The sequence below is a fragment of the Narcine bancroftii genome, chromosome 5, assembly GCF_036971445.1.
Source record: "Narcine bancroftii isolate sNarBan1 chromosome 5, sNarBan1.hap1, whole genome shotgun sequence".
In the NCBI taxonomy this organism is placed as follows: Eukaryota; Metazoa; Chordata; class Chondrichthyes; order Torpediniformes; family Narcinidae; genus Narcine; species Narcine bancroftii.
The window spans coordinates 24,289,934-24,309,482 of NC_091473.1; the positions used below are offsets into that span (position 1 = coordinate 24,289,934).

General features: G+C 40.7%; 2 protein-coding genes across 9 annotated transcripts in view; one reads left to right on the top strand and one right to left on the bottom strand.

The window, feature by feature from the left end:
- crbn (cereblon) overlaps positions 1-12,480 on the top strand; it is a 46,389-nt gene extending 33,909 nt beyond the window's left edge. For 2 of the 7 annotated variants that reach the window (XM_069936951.1, XM_069936954.1), the window contains 2 exons: positions 1,997-2,128; positions 2,903-5,315. In XM_069936951.1, the coding sequence (XP_069793052.1) occupies positions 1,997-2,128; positions 2,903-3,086 (316 nt within the window). In that variant the 3' untranslated portion in view covers positions 3,087-5,315. Of the gene's footprint in view, positions 1-1,996; positions 2,129-2,902; positions 5,316-12,309 lie in introns of those variants that run through there. The other 5 variants (XM_069936956.1, XM_069936957.1, XM_069936952.1 and 2 more) reach the window with 5 other exon arrangements.
- Positions 6,538-18,505, bottom strand: trnt1 (tRNA nucleotidyl transferase, CCA-adding, 1). Of its 2 annotated transcripts, XM_069936958.1 has the most exons (7): positions 18,327-18,505; positions 16,045-16,238; positions 12,474-12,612; positions 12,227-12,353; positions 10,209-10,402; positions 9,859-10,112; positions 6,538-9,287 (listed from the first exon to the last, which is right to left on the bottom strand). In XM_069936958.1, the coding sequence occupies exons 1-7, from the start codon at positions 18,448-18,450 to the stop codon at positions 9,039-9,041; spliced, it is 1,281 nt and encodes a 426-aa protein (XP_069793059.1). In that variant the 5' UTR covers positions 18,451-18,505; the 3' UTR covers positions 6,538-9,038. The 2 variants fall into 2 exon arrangements, with proteins under 2 accessions (XP_069793059.1, XP_069793060.1); XM_069936959.1 differs by lacking the exons at positions 16,045-16,238; positions 18,327-18,505 and adding an exon at positions 13,845-14,751.
- Positions 18,506-19,549: the final 1,044 nt, after the last annotated feature.

Consider the following 19,549-nt stretch of genomic DNA (forward strand, 5'->3'; position numbering starts at 1 on the left):
CCCGCCCAACTCGCGCTGCCAGTCTCTCCCCCTTGCCTGCCCGACTCACGCTGCCGGTCTCTCCCTCTCGCCCGCCCAACTCACGCTGCTGGTCTCTCGCCCCACTTGCCAGATTTTGGACTTTCCTTGAATTTAGATGTCTGGATAAAGGATTGTATGCCTGTAAAGCAAAATCCCTTGATTCCTTTTATGGTTAATAATGTTTATTTTGACATTTGGTAGAGTTGTGGAATAAAAAGGATTTTTTTTTGAGTTCTGTTGTTTTAACTTTTGTGCAATTGAAAGATGGATTTTTTTTGAGTTTTGTTGTTTTGACTTTTCAAAAAGAAAGGGACAAATTTTAGATTACCTGAACAAAGTCAGTTTGAATACTTAATAACGGATACATTTATCAAAATATTTATTTCTAATATGTATTTAAAATTGCAAGACTATGCAGAAAAAGGACCTGTTTAAATCTAAATTGAGATAGGTGGGAAAGAGCTTTAAATTTATAAATTCAAGAAGTATGCTCAAAATTATGTTACGAAAGTGAAACTAATACAATTAATTTCAAATACCAAATTGTACAATTTAATTTTTTTACATCAGTTATATTATACTCCATATAAATTTGCATGGAATTAATTCAAATTGTTCTGATCAATGTTTTATATATATTAAAGAAGTAGGAACTTTTTTTTACATCCAGCTTGGCAATGTGAAAAAGTGGAAAAATTTTGGGAAGATACAAGTTATGAAGGTGCAAGTTTTGAAAGATCCCAAAATATTTTTATTAGGAGATATTTTTGATTTGAAGTTAGATATTTATCAGAAGTTTTTAAATGAAGATTGAAGATTTTATCATGTTGGTTTACTTTAATTATTAGTGTATACAGACACTTAAATCTCTTGATACTTTTCAATCCTTGGGATTTACAAGAATTAACTTGCATGTAAACATAAAATGCAAGAATGGGCCAGTCCCTCAATGCTTTGTCATTCAAAAGTATCAAAGCAGATCTGATTTTTCACTTCATATCAACTCCCCTGTCTGATCCCCATCACCATGTATGGCCCGATAGTCCAAAAATCTCTTGTGTCTCAGTCAATCTATACAAGACCACATTAAGCTCATGCTGTTATTTTGCAAGTATGTCAAGTGAGTCCATATCCTTTTATTAATTTCCACAATTAACTAATTGAACCTTTAAGTGTGTATCTATTAGAAACTTGGAAAAACAATACTCTTCCTGCATAGGTAGTAGAAAGTTTCCTGAGGAGCTAAATTGCAGCAATTACGGTGGAACTGAACCGATGAAGGATTGTATGGACTGAAACTTGCTGTGAAATGCTGGCAATCCTGCAGTCAACTGCCACCATCCTCAAGATGTGCCAACAAATTCACAACTGCTGCAGGAATTCTGTGGTTATGAACACATTGTCTACACTCTCCCAGTGATTTCCAGCTACTCTCTGTATTGCAATTCATATTAAGTACTCGCTGGATTTTCCAACATGCTGGTGCATTTCCCCAACAGAGATTGTTACAGGTTTAGTCAAGCAAGAGATCTGAGATTCTGTTCATATGAATGGCAGTCTTATAGCTGTTGGATAGAAAAATGTATTTCCTTTATGTTAACAACTTGTTTTTCCTTTAATATTGTAATTGTTTACCTATCTTTGAGTGATTTTAATTGTTTTGCATTTTTATTTGATCATTGTCTTTAAATATTGAGAACATTTAGAAATAATCCAAAAACCTATTGTGGATGGTAAAGCTTTTTCCTCGTTTTGTGGATGGAACTTACTCTAGTTCATCCAGATGACTAGATTATGTCATGTGAGGCTATGCCATGGCACACGTCTATTCATTATGGACATCTTTGTCCAGCAAATTCATCCTTCCAGATACGAACTGGATAAATTTATGACCTTGGTGCCATTGGCAATGTAATTTCAAAAGTTTTGCATAACTCTTCAATCCCTAACTTGTGCCTATCTATTTTCTTTTAAGTTTATCGTTATATGGACCCATGGCTGCGTATGTGAATCCTCATGGCTATGTACATGAAACCCTTACGGTATATAAAGCTAACAACCTGAATTTAATTGGTCGACCATCAACTCAGCATAGTTGGTTTCCTGGGTAATCTCTTATTTATCTGTGCCATATATTAGCTACTTAAGCCCAATATTGTGCCCTGTTCTTCTTTTGATTGATAATCCTGTTTAATTAGCAAAGTTCCCTGTTGGGATCCCTTTGACAATATTATACACTTGCATAGATGTGTTTCTTTATTATGACTAAGCTGAAAGTAATTTCTATAATAAATATTGTGTAAAGGTTCGGTGGGGATGATCAGCTATGATCACAGTGAATGGCAGTGCTAGCTTGAAAGGCCAAATGACCTACTCCTGCACCTGTTGTCTGTTATTTTCTTTGGTATTGATATATTTACTTGTGAGATATTTTTAAAAGTTTCTTAACCTTCAGTGATTTGTGAAATAATGCACCTGAAGTTTCCATTTTCCTTCACCCTCTCTCCATTCTTCCTTCCAGTATGTATCATTTCATGCTTCCCTCTAATAAATTTCAGCTATCACATGTATGCACTTCCAAAATCTGTCTACATATTCTAATTGTTTGCTACTATTATCCCCAAATTTGTACCACCAACCCAAATACATGTCATCCTATATTAGGAATTAATTCTGGCATTCATTCCTTTTGAATATCAGTTTACACCCAAAACATGAAACTATCAAGGCTGTTTAAAACAAATATAATGTTTATTCTGCTATTTCCCCTTAATTACATAATGTAGTTATTTTTACCATTGAAGTGCCAGTTATGATTCGTGTCTGTTTAGAATTAACTTAAATTTTCCATCTTTTTTTTTTGTTTTGAAATATTTGGTAGCTTTGCATGGACGATAGCCCAGTGCCGTACTTGTGGAAGTCATATGGGCTGGAAGTTCACAGCAACCAAGAAAGACATGTTGCCCCAGAAATTCTGGGGATTAACACGGGCGGCTCTGCAACCCAGGATCCCAGAAGTGGATGATGAAAGTCAACAGAAAGGATGCTGGCACCCATGTCGTTAAGATGTGTGTATGTATATAAAAAAAATCCCAAAAAGTGAATAGGACTATAGTTACTTGTGCCAAAGAACCTCCAGTTCTTATCACAAAAGAAATTACAAGTATACTGAGTACCATGCATGATATGAACATTGAAATCATATTCAAAATCAGATGAGTGACACAGCACCACAGTGTGAAATATTGCTGCAGATTATGACAATATTTTACAGGGTTATAACAACTTGTTGAAGATCAGATGCAGTGATTTAATAGTCTTTGGCGAGAGAGAAAAACAATACTTGGCAGTTAAAATGGAATCTGGATAAGACCAGAAGTTCTTAGATATTTCATGCACTAAGGAAGACATTGCAGATTCCCCATTCAAATTTGGACAGGATCCTATATTACATTTACTTTTTCCTCTATTTTAGGATGATGTGTATTACTTTTCAAGTAAGGATACATTTCAAATTTCTCTGCAGTAGTTGGTGTTGATGAGGAATTTTGGTTTAGATCTTAAGGTTTTTGTAGAATTATTATACTGAAGACATAACTTTTTTCCATTAGCTTACTGTGATTCAATTGAATTCTAGTATCAATTTACTGGAACCCATCAATCCATTCCCAAGATCAGGTGATATTAATCATTGTATTGGCTTATTTCCTGTGTTTTGCAAGTGAGTAAAGGAACCTAAATCAGATGAAGAAAGAAATTTCAGACATTCTTTTTTTTCTTGGAACATGTATAGTGAAGTTGGGTGCATCCACCCAATTTCTTCTTCCATTCATGGTACAGGTTAGACTGTGGGAATTCATGGTAATATGTTCTTGATGAATTTCTGCATAGTAGATTTCTATAAAATCAGTTCCAAACACGGCAAAGATTCTTGAAAGCAATATGTTGTTCACTATCCAATTAAGTTGTTTTATTGGAAATTTGCATGTTTGCTAATGAGAAATCCATTGAGCGTTACTTGGTGTTCTTTTAAGATGATGGAAATATTAAATGTTCAATTAAACCTTTTTGATAATCATTTTGCATAATTCTGGGAGTTGGTTTTCAACAAGATTATTCAATGAATGCTTTCATTGTTGTTTCCCAGTAAATCTACAGCTGTTATTCTGTTGAGGTTGCTGCAAAATTATCTGCTGTAGGCATTTCAAATCAGTTGTTCTATTAACAAACCAGAATTTGTGATGTAGTTAACTTGTGTCAGCCACTACAGAGCTGTTCAGTGTTTTCATTCTGGCAAATTTCATAGTTCCTAGCAAATGGTGTTATAATGAGATCTATTTTTCTTGAGATAGTTGTAAATAATGGGATTTGCTGAGTGTTTAATAATTGAAAATCATTGTGTTGAAACTGTCTAAATCGTAGACATTCTGGGAAGTAGTGCTCTTCTAGCAATGCAGGCTTGTTTGTCAGATTTTGTTAAAAGAAATTGATAACTGTTTTTGCAAAGCAATTAGAAAGGAACCAAGATACAAATGAAATAATTAAAGATATTTTGGAGACATTAACTTTTGCAAAATTTTTTTATAATGCTAGCTTTCCATAATTTTGTACTTAACAATGTTGAAGCATTTTGCAAATCAATTTTGACAAAGTACTGTAAAGCAGTAGATAAATCTTGTTCTGTATTCTTCGATGCCAAGTTGAATTTTGCAATGATACAGGCATTGCAGCCTATAATCCAACAGTTCCAGAGGAACATGTAACAGATTTGTTTTTTGGTGTAATTGGGGGGAAAAACTGAAGGGCCTCTGCCCTAATCTGAGCAATTGGAAGCATATTGGAAGATTGAAACTTTCATTTTGAGCTAATTTTGTATTTGAAGGTATCTGAAGTAGAATGGATGCAATACCTTAACATTCAAATTTGTAACAGAATATAATAAAGAAACAGGTCAGAAAATGAGCAAGTTGCATTTTAGAGGCATCAGAACTATTCAGGTTTTGAAGGATCATTAATTATTTCACTAGTTTTGTGATCTGATGATTTCCAGCTTGTACAGTATATTGCTTTCTGTTGACGTCTTTAGCTCAGTGACTTTTAAATTCCCGGTTACCAAAGAGAACAATGATCATTTTGAAACTTAAGCCAATGTTTCTAAATTCAGTTTTTGATTTCACCAAAGGAAATGGTCACTGGTCAAGAGCTGGAAATAATAATGAAATGTGAGCCCTTAAAATCTGTACTTCTAAAGAATTCTTTTCTCTATTAAATACAAGCATGATTGTGGAAATTCAGTTCTAGTCTGGTTTTTCTCTCTGGATTACACCATAACTAAGAATTTCTTGGTTTGAATTCATATTTATAGTTGGACGATAAATTCAATTTTACAAATTCTGAAGGACATTCTAGTTCATTCATTTTATCCTGGTTTTCCGAGGTCCGATACCGCCTTGTAATAGTCATTCTCACAGTTAACATTCTCTATTACTTCTGTAATTGCACTACCTCTGTGACCATGTTGTTGGTACAACCCTTCCATGAAATTCAGCATGTGGCATTACAACACAGGTGTCCTTCTCACTTCCTAAATGTTTAATGAAAAACATGGAAATTTTAAAAAAACAATGTGGAGAAAGTTTTTTAAATGATTCAAATAAATAGAGCTGCATTAGGTAACCATAGTGGTGTTGAGTGACATACAATCTGCTCAAATACATTTCCATACCAAGAAGTGTCATGAAACAGACCTGTTGAAAGAAAGGAGCAGAAGTGAAAGGACCCTGACCCAAGACAGTAACTGGTTTAGCTATTAATTACCAGTATGTTCCTTGACTGAGATTTTCCAGCATTTGTTTCAGATTCAGTAAATTCAATTGATTTGAATATCTGCTTAAAATATTCAATATATTGAATTGTAAGTTGAATTACAGATACTCCTGTTGTCCTATTCATCTTTAACACATTCCTAGTACTAACTAAGTGGTTGGGTCTATCCTAATCAAATACTGAGGAAACAAAAAAACTGCAAATGCTAAAATCTGGAACTCAAGCAGCATCTATGTAAGGATAAACTAGTTAATGTTTCAAGACCTTGAAATTTGTCTTAATATAAGGATGAATTCATTTTAATTTGGACTTCTGCACACTTGCATCTTTGTGGCCACACTGTTGACATTCCGATACGTGGCAGAAACAAAAGCATTCTCAGATGACCTTCCTTTCACTACTTATTTTGAGTCTTTTGGAGGTGAAAGTCCTGCTGCTCTGGTACAGGACACCATCTCCAACCCTGACCAAAGCAGAATTGACCTTTCCATTTGGTCCCAAGCTTTAACCAACTGTAGCAGCTAAGTGCTTTTGTTGTTAAAGTATACAAGAGGTATATGTACAAACTAAATATACTGTCATACAAATTAGGATTTATAAAAAGATAACCAAGAAGCATTCAAGTAATTAACTTGTTAAAAATAAATCATATATATGTATAAAATTACTTATCTTTACTACACAACTTGCTGATTCTCCAGCATGTTTATTGAATAACAGCAACTGCAGACTTTGTTTTTCTTAAATATGCACTTTTGTTTCATGGCAAAGTGATCATGATTTGACTTGCCAAAATCAATTCATAGCTTTAATACAGAAGACATTTAAACACAAATCCAGCTATTAGGTTGAATGAAATACAATTTCATGAAGATCCAATTGAAGAATTCTATTGAACCACTTTTGAATAACTGAAGAGAATAAAAAAAATAGATCATGGTCTATTCTGTACAAACAGAAGTTGGTTCATTTTGGGCATCAAAAAAAAAATCAGTTTCATGCCCTCCTACAAGCACAAGGTCCAGAGGCAAAGGAACAACTTCTGTTACATAAAAAAAGTGATGAAATTCAATACAGCACCTTCAAATTGTTGAAATTACTGGGGTTTTAAGTAACTCAGAACCAAGACATCTACAGCAAATTTAATCAATCATTTAATGAGTCTTGCTCAAAGATGGTTCCAAGGTTGGCTTGAACTTAGTTTTATTAATCTTGGTGCTTCCTGAAGCATGCCATTTGTATCACCAATAAAACAGAACAAATAGCTTATTGGCGGATATTAATGAGCTTGAGTGCCAATTTGCTGTTTTTCCAATCAAATATTAATGCTGGGTGCTCAACTGCAATACAGAGGTCAACACTGCAGTAAAAAACCCTTGTTAACAGTGATCCTGGCAGCACCAAACCAATATACTGGAATGGTAGGAGGCATATTAATATATATTGGTATAAACAAGAGCAAGGGCTGTGAACAATTGATTGAGGTTCACCAGCATAATTTGCATGCAAGTGGAAATTAGCCAAATAGTCTGAATGCAACAATTTTTCTGATCTGAAATTAGTAGCACCAGAAGCCTTTCAGCCCTGATATCAAGCCATCTTACACAGATTCTTGGCTGTAGCTGAAGAGAATTTTTGATTATTGGAAACATCTCTTAATGTATATGCAACACAATTTAAGTTTAAATGTTAAATTAATGCAAATAATTGACAAAAGATTAATTCTCAAGAACCCCATCCTTTAGTCAGTTGGAAGGTTTGTTGATGTGCAATCTAATTCTATTCAAAAATGATCACAGATGAGGTACAGTACGCCAGTAAAAGTCAGTGTCTTGCCTTCTCCCTTGGCTCCAGTGAACTTCCAACATGAGTGAGCCCCTTCTAAAGGCTCAGTAGATCACCAAGGATGAATCACCTGCTCAAAGAATGCATTGCTGAAAGACAGTGGGATGGAAGTTCACTCGTCATCTACTCTGACCAGTATGACTAAAGTTCCATGAATTTTTTATATAAGGAACACCTTAGCCTCATTCAATCCATGGACAGAAGCCCAGCCTCTCTAATCACAATACCTGATTCTCCAATCCAGGCCACATCCCAGTGAATCTCCTCTGTACTCTCTTCAATGCAATTATATCCAAAAGTGCAGCAACGAGAACCACACAGTATTAACCAAGTGCAGTCTCACCAGCATTTTGTAAGATGCCAATATAACCACCCAGTTCTTTTGATCTATGAAGGCAAGCCCGTCTTGTGTCTTCTTTGTTACCCTACTAGCCATATTGCTACTTTCAGAGAACTACAGACTTGAACATCAAGATTCCCCCCCCCATTCATCACCTATTCACTAAAGAACTACCATTTAATGTCCTATCCCCATCTGTCTTCCCAAAATGCATTACCTTGCACTGCTTTAGAATGAATTTCATTTGCCATCTCTTCCCAACTTCCCATTTAAATGCTGCTGTAAACCTCAGCCAACCTTCCTCTATCCACACCTTCAATTTTCAAGTTAGCTGTAAACATACTTATCATACCAGATGTTAATATATCATCACTGACAAACGTCCAGCAACAATCCATGTGAAACACCTCTGGTCACCCATTTCTGATCAAACAAGTATCCTTACTCTTCAGCTCCTATCACCAAACCAATTTGGACCCAAGGAGCAAGCTCATCTTGAATCCCTTAACCGGCAAGATGAGCCTATCTTGTTGGACCCCATTAAATACCTGTCCAGAGAGATAAGACAATTTAGATATCATGTACATGTGATTTAGTCACAAAAACATGAAATGGGTCGAGGGATCAAGTAAACTAATAGCACAAATATATTTGTCTACAATCTAAAAAGGCAAAACAACATTTTTTCCATAAGGTGAGATTTTTAATTCTTTAAATATCTTTCATAGTAAATCAGTGGTTGTACATGCTAATTACTTTTTGAGAGATAAACTGTTCTGACTTAGATGAAAAATGACAGTCTGCAGTGAAAAGACCTAGTAATTTGCAGAAATCCATCCAATTTTTCATACAATCCAATTATTATTTAAAACTGGTAAACATGCAAGTAAACTAGTGACTATAGTGACAAATAAACTGAATCTGCATGAAATATAGGGTAATAGCAAAATATACAACATAAACATTGAGTAAAAAATTATTTCAATGGCTGAATCTCCAAGAGGGTTCAAGGATTTTTTACAATACTCAATAGCTCTTCCTTATCCATAAGGTAACCACTTCTTTTCCACGTATCCCGAAGTTCCTGCAGCATTGTCCCAATTTCCTTTCCGGAAATTATTCCTATTCTTCGAAGATCATGGCCACTAACAGGAAAGCGTGGCATAGTCCACTGTTCCATTTCCTTCAGTAATTTCTCCTCTCCTTGGTACTTCAGCAATTCACACACTTTGTTTTGCATATCTGGTTCTCTGGACTGAAAATTGATCAGAAAACAGGGAAATCAAATGTAAGCTATTGACTAAATACACCCCACAACACCAAAAACAACCTTTCAGCAATCTATTGTGCAAGACAAATGAGCAAGTGAACTAATGGGCAGACTTGGGAAAATGGACTGAGATTTAAGAGCAATTTTAGTATTTATATTGAAAATTTAATGTTCAAACTTTGATGTATTGTGCCTTCACCATCGTTCTTGAAAATATGTTTGCATTTCCTGAAAAATCTAACCATTCAACACCCACCAGGTGACTAATGGATTAGTGTGACAGAAGTCCACAGTGAACTAAATATCACATGGCCTGCTTATTAAATTGTTGGAGAAATATCAGTTTGAATGTGACCAAAGTTGTGTTTTTAACCTAATATGAATTTGATTCTATTGAAACTGAGATTTATATAATATGGGGACTAACTAGAAAGTCTTATCTGAACAAATTTGTCATTTAAAAAATACCAAAACATTAGTCATTTTTACATCTCATAAATTATTTTTTTTAAAAAACCAAATCCAAAAAGTCAGATAACTTTTTTTTAAAACTTACATCAATGACGAAATCTCTGTAAGGTTTTAGTGGATCAGAGCCATCTGCCTTCAACAAATCTCTTCGATACTTAACTAGGAATAAACCAAGTTGTTTTTCTTCTTTTGAAATTTTTAATCGCAAGTCAAGTCTGAGAACATCATCTTGTGTTCGAAACAGTGCTGAGAGAACTGTCATGGGCTTTGGAGCGTGATGTTGCACATTGTTGCACACCTTGTTTAGTTCTTCCAGGTTGCCCTCAATGACTGGCAATCCTGCAAGGAGAAAAACAGATTGAAGGCAGAAACAACAAGAAATCAATGCAAAAATTCTGCATAACCAAAGAATGTGTTGAATTTGCATATACCTACCAATATACTGGGCTACATCCAGTTCATACATTAGAGCGAGAAGGTGTGCAACATGGTTTCCAACTAGCATTTTTTTCAGCTCAAACCAGATTCTTTCCCCTGAAATTCCAGCCATGCCCTTTGCATGTTGCTTTATCGACTTCAGGGTCTTGGGATCATGGTCTCCCAATTCTTTGGCAATTCTGCCATAAAACCTAAAAGATACAAAGTTATCAGCACAATGAACCAGATATTACTCCAAGGATCTACCATTTATCCACCTCCCACAAGATCATATTTGTCTAGCCACTCCCGCAGAGGAAGTCCAGTGGACCAGGATGCCTTTTAGTTATTTGGATTGACTGCAGAGAGAAGGGTAAGCTTGAAGTGGTTCTTAGGGTAGGGCTCTACATTTTAGGGGTCCCTCAGTTTACCAGAACCTGTTCACCATCCGCAGAATCCAAAGAACAAAAAATTGTTTCAGGAAGTAGTTAGTGGTAATTCTGTGCCAGAATTCTCATTTGCTATTAAATTCATATTGTTTTTTGGCACTGCAAATGGTAATTGGTCCACAAAAGTTGTACACAGATAATCACCAAAATGAGAATAGTTGGAGCTCAGGTCAGCACTTTTTCCCTCCTCCACTCTCAAGTTGCTACATAACTAAATAATAAAACGACTCATCTGGAACAATTAACAAAGTACCTCCAACCTTTGCGAGCGACTTGCTGGCACACTGATGAGCAAGGAGGAACAAATAAAACAATTTTTATGGATAGTTTTGGAGTGTTGGCAGGGTTACAAGCATTGAAGATGGATGGAGCATAGCCATGCATACATTAACAAGAACTCCTGATAATGAATTTCCTATTAATTGCCAGTTTTCATCAATTAGTAAACTAGATCATTTTTTTCTCATGGTCGACTCACTTACAATCAAGCCAGCATCAAAAATGCAGGAAAAACGCACAAGGTCAGCATGGGAGGTCAGATCTCCTGAATCAGTGGATATGGATCTGGGTGAAAGCACATACACGTACATGAATTTAGTTCATGATATGGGTGAAAATAAGATACAGGGATAAAATGCAGCTCATTTCAAAACCTGTTGCCAGCAGGTCTAGAAACTTGCAAGCCCCAAAATACTATTAAAATGTAAATTATTTATAGTTGCAACCTGATGGCTTAGAGGGAACCCACAAATACAGAGTCCTTTTTCAATAGAAATATATTCTAGCCCTTCTCTCTGTAATTAGATTAGATAGTAGTAATGTGGAGTGACTGAAATTAACAATCCAAATTTTCATGTTTTTTGCAGCTTCTTAATATTTTTCTTCCTAATTCCATATGCTATTCAAATACATCCTGGGATTGGAGAAAACAAAGAGTTTGGAAAGATGTTTTGGTATCAAATTTGGAAAAAGATACAATGGAAAAGCACTTAAGCAAGAGAGTAGTAAAAGAACTATAGCTTATTAACTTTATGTGAAGTGTTTTCAACCATTACAATTTCAATATTTTGAACATTTTACACAATGCATGAAGCAATATAATTCCCTTCTGTCTCAATTAGAATTAAATTAATTTGTATCAATATACCCAAAAAAGCCTTCTTTACCCTGGTTATTTTGTACAGAGAGCAAATCAACTGAATGCAAAATTCACCTTCCAGCGAGAACAAATTGCTTCATTCCAGGCAATTTTATATTTGTGGAAAAATGAAACCAAAACAAAAGCACAGAAAGCACGTATGCATATCAATTTAAAATGATTTTGTCAAAATTTTTTTAAAAAGATTTCAAAAGTTTAACGCAATTAAGAATACTAGAATTACATCTTCCCTGGGTTAGCTTTTAAACTTTACAAGCAGTAAAATTTTGTTTCTATATATAACTCCTCTTTCCCTAGTCCCTGACAATTTATAATTAAATGAATAGCATTCTTCTCATTCAGGTTATCCCTACCTAAAGCTGTCAGAATGCACGACTTGCTTCAACCAATTTAATTTTTTTAATATATTAATGTAAAATCACACCAACCTAAAATATCGCATTATTCTCAAATAATCTTCTTGTATCCTGTGTGATGGATCACCAACAAATCGAATTTTCTTGTTTTTCAGATCCTCATGGCCATTGAAGTAATCATACAAAGTACCATCAAGGCCTGAGAAGCAAGTGAAAAATTAAAATCTGTTCCAATACACCCTATTTAACGCTAGGAAAAAAAATGTGAAATAGAAATAATATTACCAAAGACATTTATGCATGCATAAAACCCAAATACCTAAAAACATTGAGTTGATTGTGAGATCTCTTCGTTCTGCATCTGTCTGCCAATCTGTTGTGAACTGTACTTCAGCATGCCTTCCATCTGTGGCAACATCAACTCGCAATGTAGTAATCTCAAAGTTCTGATTATGCACCTATGCCAGATTTAAAATAGGTACATGAAAATTTATCATTAACTCCAGAAAACTTGATTTGACCACAAAAAGACTGTAACTTAACAAGCTAGTGCTGCATGAATTAGTCACATCAGGGTCCCATACCGCTTTTCAATAATTTAAAAATAATTCAGATTCTGTTTAGTACATTTAGAGATGGTTTTTGTATGATTCAGAATCAAGTTAATATATTCACATTTACATTGTTAAAGATCAAAAGCAGGGGTGGCCAACCTTTTTAGACCTACAGCATGGTAACATGCCATTTCGGCCCACAATTATGTACCAGGGATCTAGATTAATTGGGCGGCACAGACTCATGGGCTAAAATGGTCTGTTACTGTGCTGTATATCTAAATTAAAAGGTTGGCCACCACTAATTTAAAGTTTCACATCAGAGGGAAGTGTATTTACTTGACAATGAGTTTATTGTCATACATTGCACAATATATATATGTATTAAAATTCAAACATGCTACAGCTGAATAGGGACTTCATAAAAAATTGAATTAGAAAATCAATAAATATGAAAGATAAATAATAAAAATTTATCCGTGCAAATTGCCTTTTGTGTCAGAGCAGTATATTCATGTTAGAAATGGTTCTGATTCAAGAAATGCTGAAGACAAAACTATCAAAAATTTGTGACACTTTTTTTCCTTTACTTCCCTTGTTGCAGTTTTAAATTTTTTAATCAAACAATTAATGTAATTAAAGTACACATTCCAGATTTTATTCAACTTCATTTATATACATTTTGGTTTGACCATGTAGAAATTACACCACTTTTTATACATAGTCTCTCATTTCAGGGATCCATAATGTTTGGAACATTAGGCTTCACAGGTGTTTGTGAGTTCTTGGGTATGTTTAATTGCTTAATTGGTGCAAGAGTTAGGCTTGCTTAGAAGCTTTCGATCACCTTTGGAGTCTGTATTTGCCATTTTTCAACATGAACACTGTTGTGGTCAAGTCAAAGATTGCTGAAAAATAGAACAGTAAAAGATATCGTCCAAACATTAGAAATCCCAAAACCAACAGTTTAGATCATCATTAAGAGTGTACCGCAGAGCCCACCTCACTGACAAAAGACAAAGGAGGAAAAACCCAACACCCAACCCCAACCCACCAATTTTCCCTTGCAACCACGCCTGCCTGTCCCGTATCGGACTTGTCAGTCACCAACGAGCCTGCAGCAGACATGGACATACCCCTCCATAAATCTTCGTCCACGAAGCCAAGCCAAAGAAGAGTGTATTGGTTATCTCAGTATTCGTAGAGACTGGTATTCTAACTGCTGATGACACAATAATTTTCATCATAATGAAGAAAAATCCCCCAACATTCTTCAGGAAGCAGGTGTGGCTATGTCAATAACTACCATATTTTCACTCATATAACATGCACAGATATATATTGCGCAGAAAATCAGATTGAGTAAAAAATTTTGTATAGAGCCCATAGCGTATACCATGAGGGTGTGGTATTGTGCATTCCAATTTACAAGAGCAATTCACACTCCCGCAATTAACCCCCAATCAACTTCCCCCAGGGAAATCAATCACCCATTATATAGATTATATCCTCCTGCAACACATTAAAAAGCTTTGGAGAGGAATCAAATAAATCAACAACAGGCTTCAGAGTTAATTCTGTCATGATTTAGAAGCCTATCTTGTTAAAAAAGTGTGCAATCGAGAATTTTATGGTTTGATTTGATGTAATGAGAATGATTAAACTGCTGCCATACGGCAGAATCATCCTAATGTTGTCTCAGATCAGAAGCACTTGATATGTTAATCTCCTCCCTCAGGGGACGGGTCTGAGCAATTAAGGTGCAGTGCCCAAGATCAAAATTTCCCATGCCTGCTAGAAATTGTGCGTATTCTTTCAATGCCGCTATTACATTCCCAAGCTCGCTATAAATTGTCGGTTCAACTTTCCCATGCCTGCTATAGTGCACGTCCTTTCAACATGCAAAAATACTCGTATACCACGCACTGAACCACGTTCTATACCACAGAACGTACCTGGTTTGTAAAAAAAAATGCACAAAATGTGCACATTATATACATAAAAATGTCCATAGAAGACTTCATGAACAGAAATACAGAGGCCACAACGTAAGTAACAAATCATAGAAAGGATGGCCAGATTACACTTTGCCAAGAAGAATTTAAGAGCCTGCAGAATTCTGGAAAAAAGTCTTGTGGACAGATGAAACCAACATAAACTGTAACAGTTATGTCAAGAGCACAGTGTGGAGTCGTAAAGGAACTACCCAAGATTCAAAGCATACCTTTGCCATGGTTGGCATTTTGCAGTGAAGTCTATGTATTTCTGTTTATGGTCTAATGTGGACATTAGTCATTGACCTATCCAATATCAATAGTCATTGATATATCCATATCAGAGTGTTTCTGATCTGTCAGACATAAGTTTGGAAATTTTTCATTATGATGAAAATTCTTCTGCTATCAACAGTGGAGGTCTTTCTTGAAATACCAGTCCCTTTACGATTACTGCTCACCAGTGTGCACTCTTTTTAATGATGTTCTCAACTGTTGATTTTGGTAACATGAATAGTTGGACGATGTCTCTTACACTTCTCGTTTTTCAGTCTCATGATGGGCTTCTTGAACTTTCATTGGCACAACTCTGCTCTTTATGTTGAAAAATGACTCCAAAGGTGATCAAAATGAGTCTCTTATACCTGCACCAAATGAAGCAATTAAACATACTCACAAACATCTGAAGTCAAATCTCCCAAACATTATGGTGCCCTGAAATGAAGGAACTATAAAACATGTGGTGATTTCTACATGGTCAAACCAAAATGTATACAAATAACCTTAAATAAAATCTTGAATGTGGACTTTAATGACGGGTATGTGAATTGTTTTGATTAAAATTTTAAAACTTTAGTGTGCAGTGTCAAATAAGGAAAACAGTCCCAAACATTATGGAGGGCACTTGTATATCTTTTATTCGGAGCACTGTTTTAAGAAATTATTCTTAACATAGCTGCATAAATTAAGTTAATTGCAACTCTCTTATGATCCAGTGTGAAATAAGTAAAGGTACCGGAATGCACACGCCAATGGGATAAAAAAGTCAACGTATTAATTTTTTAAAAATTTAATTTAGACATCCGTACCAATTTTGCACCCACATGATAAACATAAACATTGTTTGACCGCTTTATGTTTTGAATTTAATGGCAAAACAGCAGCTTAAATGGTTCACTGACCTTTCCCAGTATGTTCCTAAAACTCATTCAACATTTTCACACCAAAATTGAGCCTAAACCGGTCAGGGATTTTGAGTCCCCCCCCCCCACACCCCAAACAGGACTATTGTCAAAACGGACGGTTTCACTTCAGCGAGGACGCAGAGGCAGTTTGGACCTACTCTTGCAGTAATGGTGCCATGCTTCTCCCCTTTGTTGTTGATCATCCGAATGCCAGCAGCTTGGAACAACTCTTTCATGCTTTCGGGGGTGGCCGTGGTGGCGAAGTCCACATCTTCTGGCTGCTTCCCGCTTAACAAGTCCCTCACGGCACCGCCCGCTATCCTCAACTCATGGTTGCTTTGAACGAACAATTCTGAGAAGTGGGGAAAGTGCATTGAGGGTTATTACATGACACAGCAACGAAGGGATGGGGAGAGGATGGGGGGGGAGAGGATGGGGGAGGATGGGGGGGGAGGATGGGGGGTGGGGGGGAGGATGGGGGTGGGGGGGAGAATGGGGGGGAAGGAGGGGGGGTGGGGGGGAAGGAGGGGGGGAGGATGGGGGTGGGGGGATGGGGGTGGGGGGGATGGGGGTGGGGGGGATGGGGGGGATGGGGGGTGGGGGGGATGGGGGGTGGGGGGGATGGGGGGTGGGGGGGAGGATGGGGGGTGGGGGGGGAGGATGGGGGGTGGGGGGGGAGGATGGGAGGTGGGGGGGGAGGATGGGAGGTGGGGGGGGAGGATGGGAGGTGGGGGGGAGGATGGGGGGTGGGGGGGAGGATGGGGGGTGGGGGGAGGGTGGGGGGAGGGTGGGGGGGAGGATGGGGGGTGGGGGGGGAGGATGGGAGGTGGGGGGGAGGATGGGGGGTGGGGGGGGAGGATGGGGGGTGGGGGGGGAGGATGGGGGGTGGGGGGGGAGGATGGGGGGTGGGGGGGGAGGATGGGGGGAGGATGGGGGGTGGGGGGAGGATGGGGGGTGGGGGGGAGGATGGGGGGTGGGGGGGAGGATGGGGGGTGGGGGGGAGGATGGGGGGTGGGGGGGAGGATGGGGGTGGGGGGGGAGGATGGGGGGTGGGGGGGGGAGGATGGGGGGTGGGGGGGGAGGATGGGGGGTGGGGGGGAGGATGGGGGGTGGGGGGGGAGGATGGGGGGTGGGGGGAGGATGGGGGGAGGATGGGGGGTGGGGGGCAGGATGGGGGTGGGGGGCAGGATGGGGGGTGGGGGGCAGGATGGGGGGTGGGGGGCAGGATGGGGGGGAGGATGGGGGGTGGGGGGGGAGGATGGGGGGGAGGATGGGGGTGGGGGGGAGGATGGGGGTGGGGGGGAGGATGGGAGGTGGGGGGGGAGGATGGGAGGTGGGGGGGGAGGATGGGAGGTGGGGGGGGAGGATGGGAGGTGGGGGGGGGAGGATGGGAGGTGGGGGGGGTGGATGGGGGGTGGGGGGGAGGATGGGGGGTGGGGGGGAGGATGGGGGGTGGGGGGGAGGATGGGGGGTGGGGGGGAGGATGGGGGGTGGGGGGGAGGATGGGGGGTGGGGGGGAGGATGGGGGGTGGGGGGGAGGATGGGGGGTGGGGGGGAGGATGGGGGGTGGGGGGAGAGGATGGGGGGTGGGGGGAGGATGGGGGGTGGGGGGAGGATGGGGGGTGGGGGGGAGGATGGGGGGTGGGGGGGAGGATGGGGGGTGGGGGGGAGGATGGGGGGTGGGGGGGAGGATGGGGGGTGGGGGGAGGATGGGGGGTGGGGGGGGAGGATGGGAGGTGGGGGGGGAGGATGGGGGGTGGGGGGGAGGATGGGGGGTGGGGGGGAGGATGGGGGGTGGGGGGGAGGATGGGGGGTGGGGGGGAGGATGGGGGGTGGGGGGGAGGATGGGGGGTGGGGGGGAGGATGGGGGGTGGGGGGGAGGATGGGGGGTGGGGGGGAGGATGGGGGGTGGGGGGGAGGATGGGGGGTGGGGGGGAGGATGGGGGGTGGGGGGGAGGATGGGGGGTGGGGGGGAGGATGGGGGGTGGGGGGGAGGATGGGGGGTGGGGGGGAGGATGGGGGGTGGGGGGGAGGATGGGGGGATAGGATGGGGGGTGGGGGGGAGGATGTGGGGTGGGGGGGGAGGATGGGGGGGAGGATGGGGGGTGGGGGGAGAGGATGGGGGGTGGGGGGGAGAGGATGGGGGGTGGGGGGGAGAGGATGGGGGGTGGGGGGGAGAGGATGGGGGGTGGGGGGAGAGGATGGGGGGTGGGGGGAGGGTGGGGGGGGTGGGGGGGGGGAGTAGAAGGAACTCATCGCGAAAGCCGGGATGAAGCTGCAAGGCTGCTGCCCAGACTGGAAAAGAAGAGGAAGGCTGCTGCATCGCGCAGTGCCCTTGCTGTAAAACGGCGGCGCGGGCTCAGGAGGGACCACCCGGGACAGCCCAGAGGCAGACGCTCCCAGGTCAAGGCCGGGGCTCCACGTCGGCCCTTCCCCTCACCTGCCACGCACTTCAGGCCGTCAGTAAACAGCGACTCGAACTCCACCGTCTTCAACTGCATGGTGAACAAGCTTCGCCGCCAAGCCCCGTTCACGAAGCCGACGCGCAGCGCCCGACTCCACATTGACCTCCACGGTCGCTGCCTGCGCACTCGCTCGGCCGGGCACCGCGCATGCGCACTCGCTCGTCCGGGCACCGCGCATGCGCACTCGCTCGTCCGGGCACCGCGCATGCGCACTCGCTCGTCCGGGCACCGCGCATGCGCACTCGCTCGTCCGGCGGGGCACCGCGCATGTACGCTCGCGTCATCAGCAAGGGCCGCATCAGGTGGATCTTGTGAGGCAGTCAGATATTCTGCGGATGAGTGTAAATTTGTGAGATGTTGAATCATCCAGTGTCTGGATGAGGAAGTCAGTGAAGGTACAACAATTATAGTTTTCAGGACCGTAATTGGTTGGTTCTTGTCCAGTTTGGGCGACTCCTGGGATCTTAGCACTGAAATCATGGTCAACTCAGAAGGATATTGTTTTATTTTTGTTCTCCGTGCGAGAACCGAAATATAGATTATTATGTTAAGGAGTGAAGTTAGGAGGAGTTCTGCAGATGTGTAGGTCGAATGCAATATACAAACTTGCTGGAGAAACTCAGCAGGTCACGCAGCCTTTGGGAAGGGCCCACACCCCTTTACTTTTTATGGACGCCACGTGAGCAGCTGAATTTCTCCAGCACATGAGTCCATTATAGTTAAAAAGAACCGAGGTGCCCCACTGCAGGATTAATAATTAGCAGGCATGTCCAACAAGCGTTTGAGAAGGCAAATTGTATTTTGGTATTTATTACAAAAGAGTTGAAGTTTGAAAATATGGAGACTTTGTTACAGTTGTATCGACCTTGCCTGGAATAGAGAACTGCATAGAATAGTTCATTTAGTCCACCACATCTGCACTGATCATGTCCACCTAAATTCAGCCCAGCTGCCTGCACATAGTTGATATCTCTCCATTCTCTGCCAATTCACATGCCTGTCAAATGCTTCTTAAACTTTGACATTGTATTTGCTTCTACTTCTCTCACATGCATTCCAGCTATCTACCACTTTTGGTCTGCGGCCAAAACAATTTTGCCTTGTTAATCTCATTTCAACTTCCCCCCCCCCCACCTCCCTCTGGCATTTAACATTTTCCACTTTCGAGTAAATGACTGTATTGGCCCAATCTAGGCCT

Coding starts and splice junctions, on each gene's coding strand:
- trnt1 (XM_069936958.1), bottom strand. CDS start 18,450: ATGTGGAGTCGGGCGCTGCGCGTCGGCTTCGTGAACGGGGCTTGGCGG. Junction 10,403..12,226: donor AGAATAATGCGATATTTTAG/GTTGGTGTGATT, acceptor TGTATCTTTTAG/GTTTTATGGCAGAATTGCCA. Junction 9,288..9,858: donor ACAGAGATTTCGTCATTGAT/GTAAGTTTTAAA, acceptor ATCAATTTTCAG/TCCAGAGAACCAGATATGCA.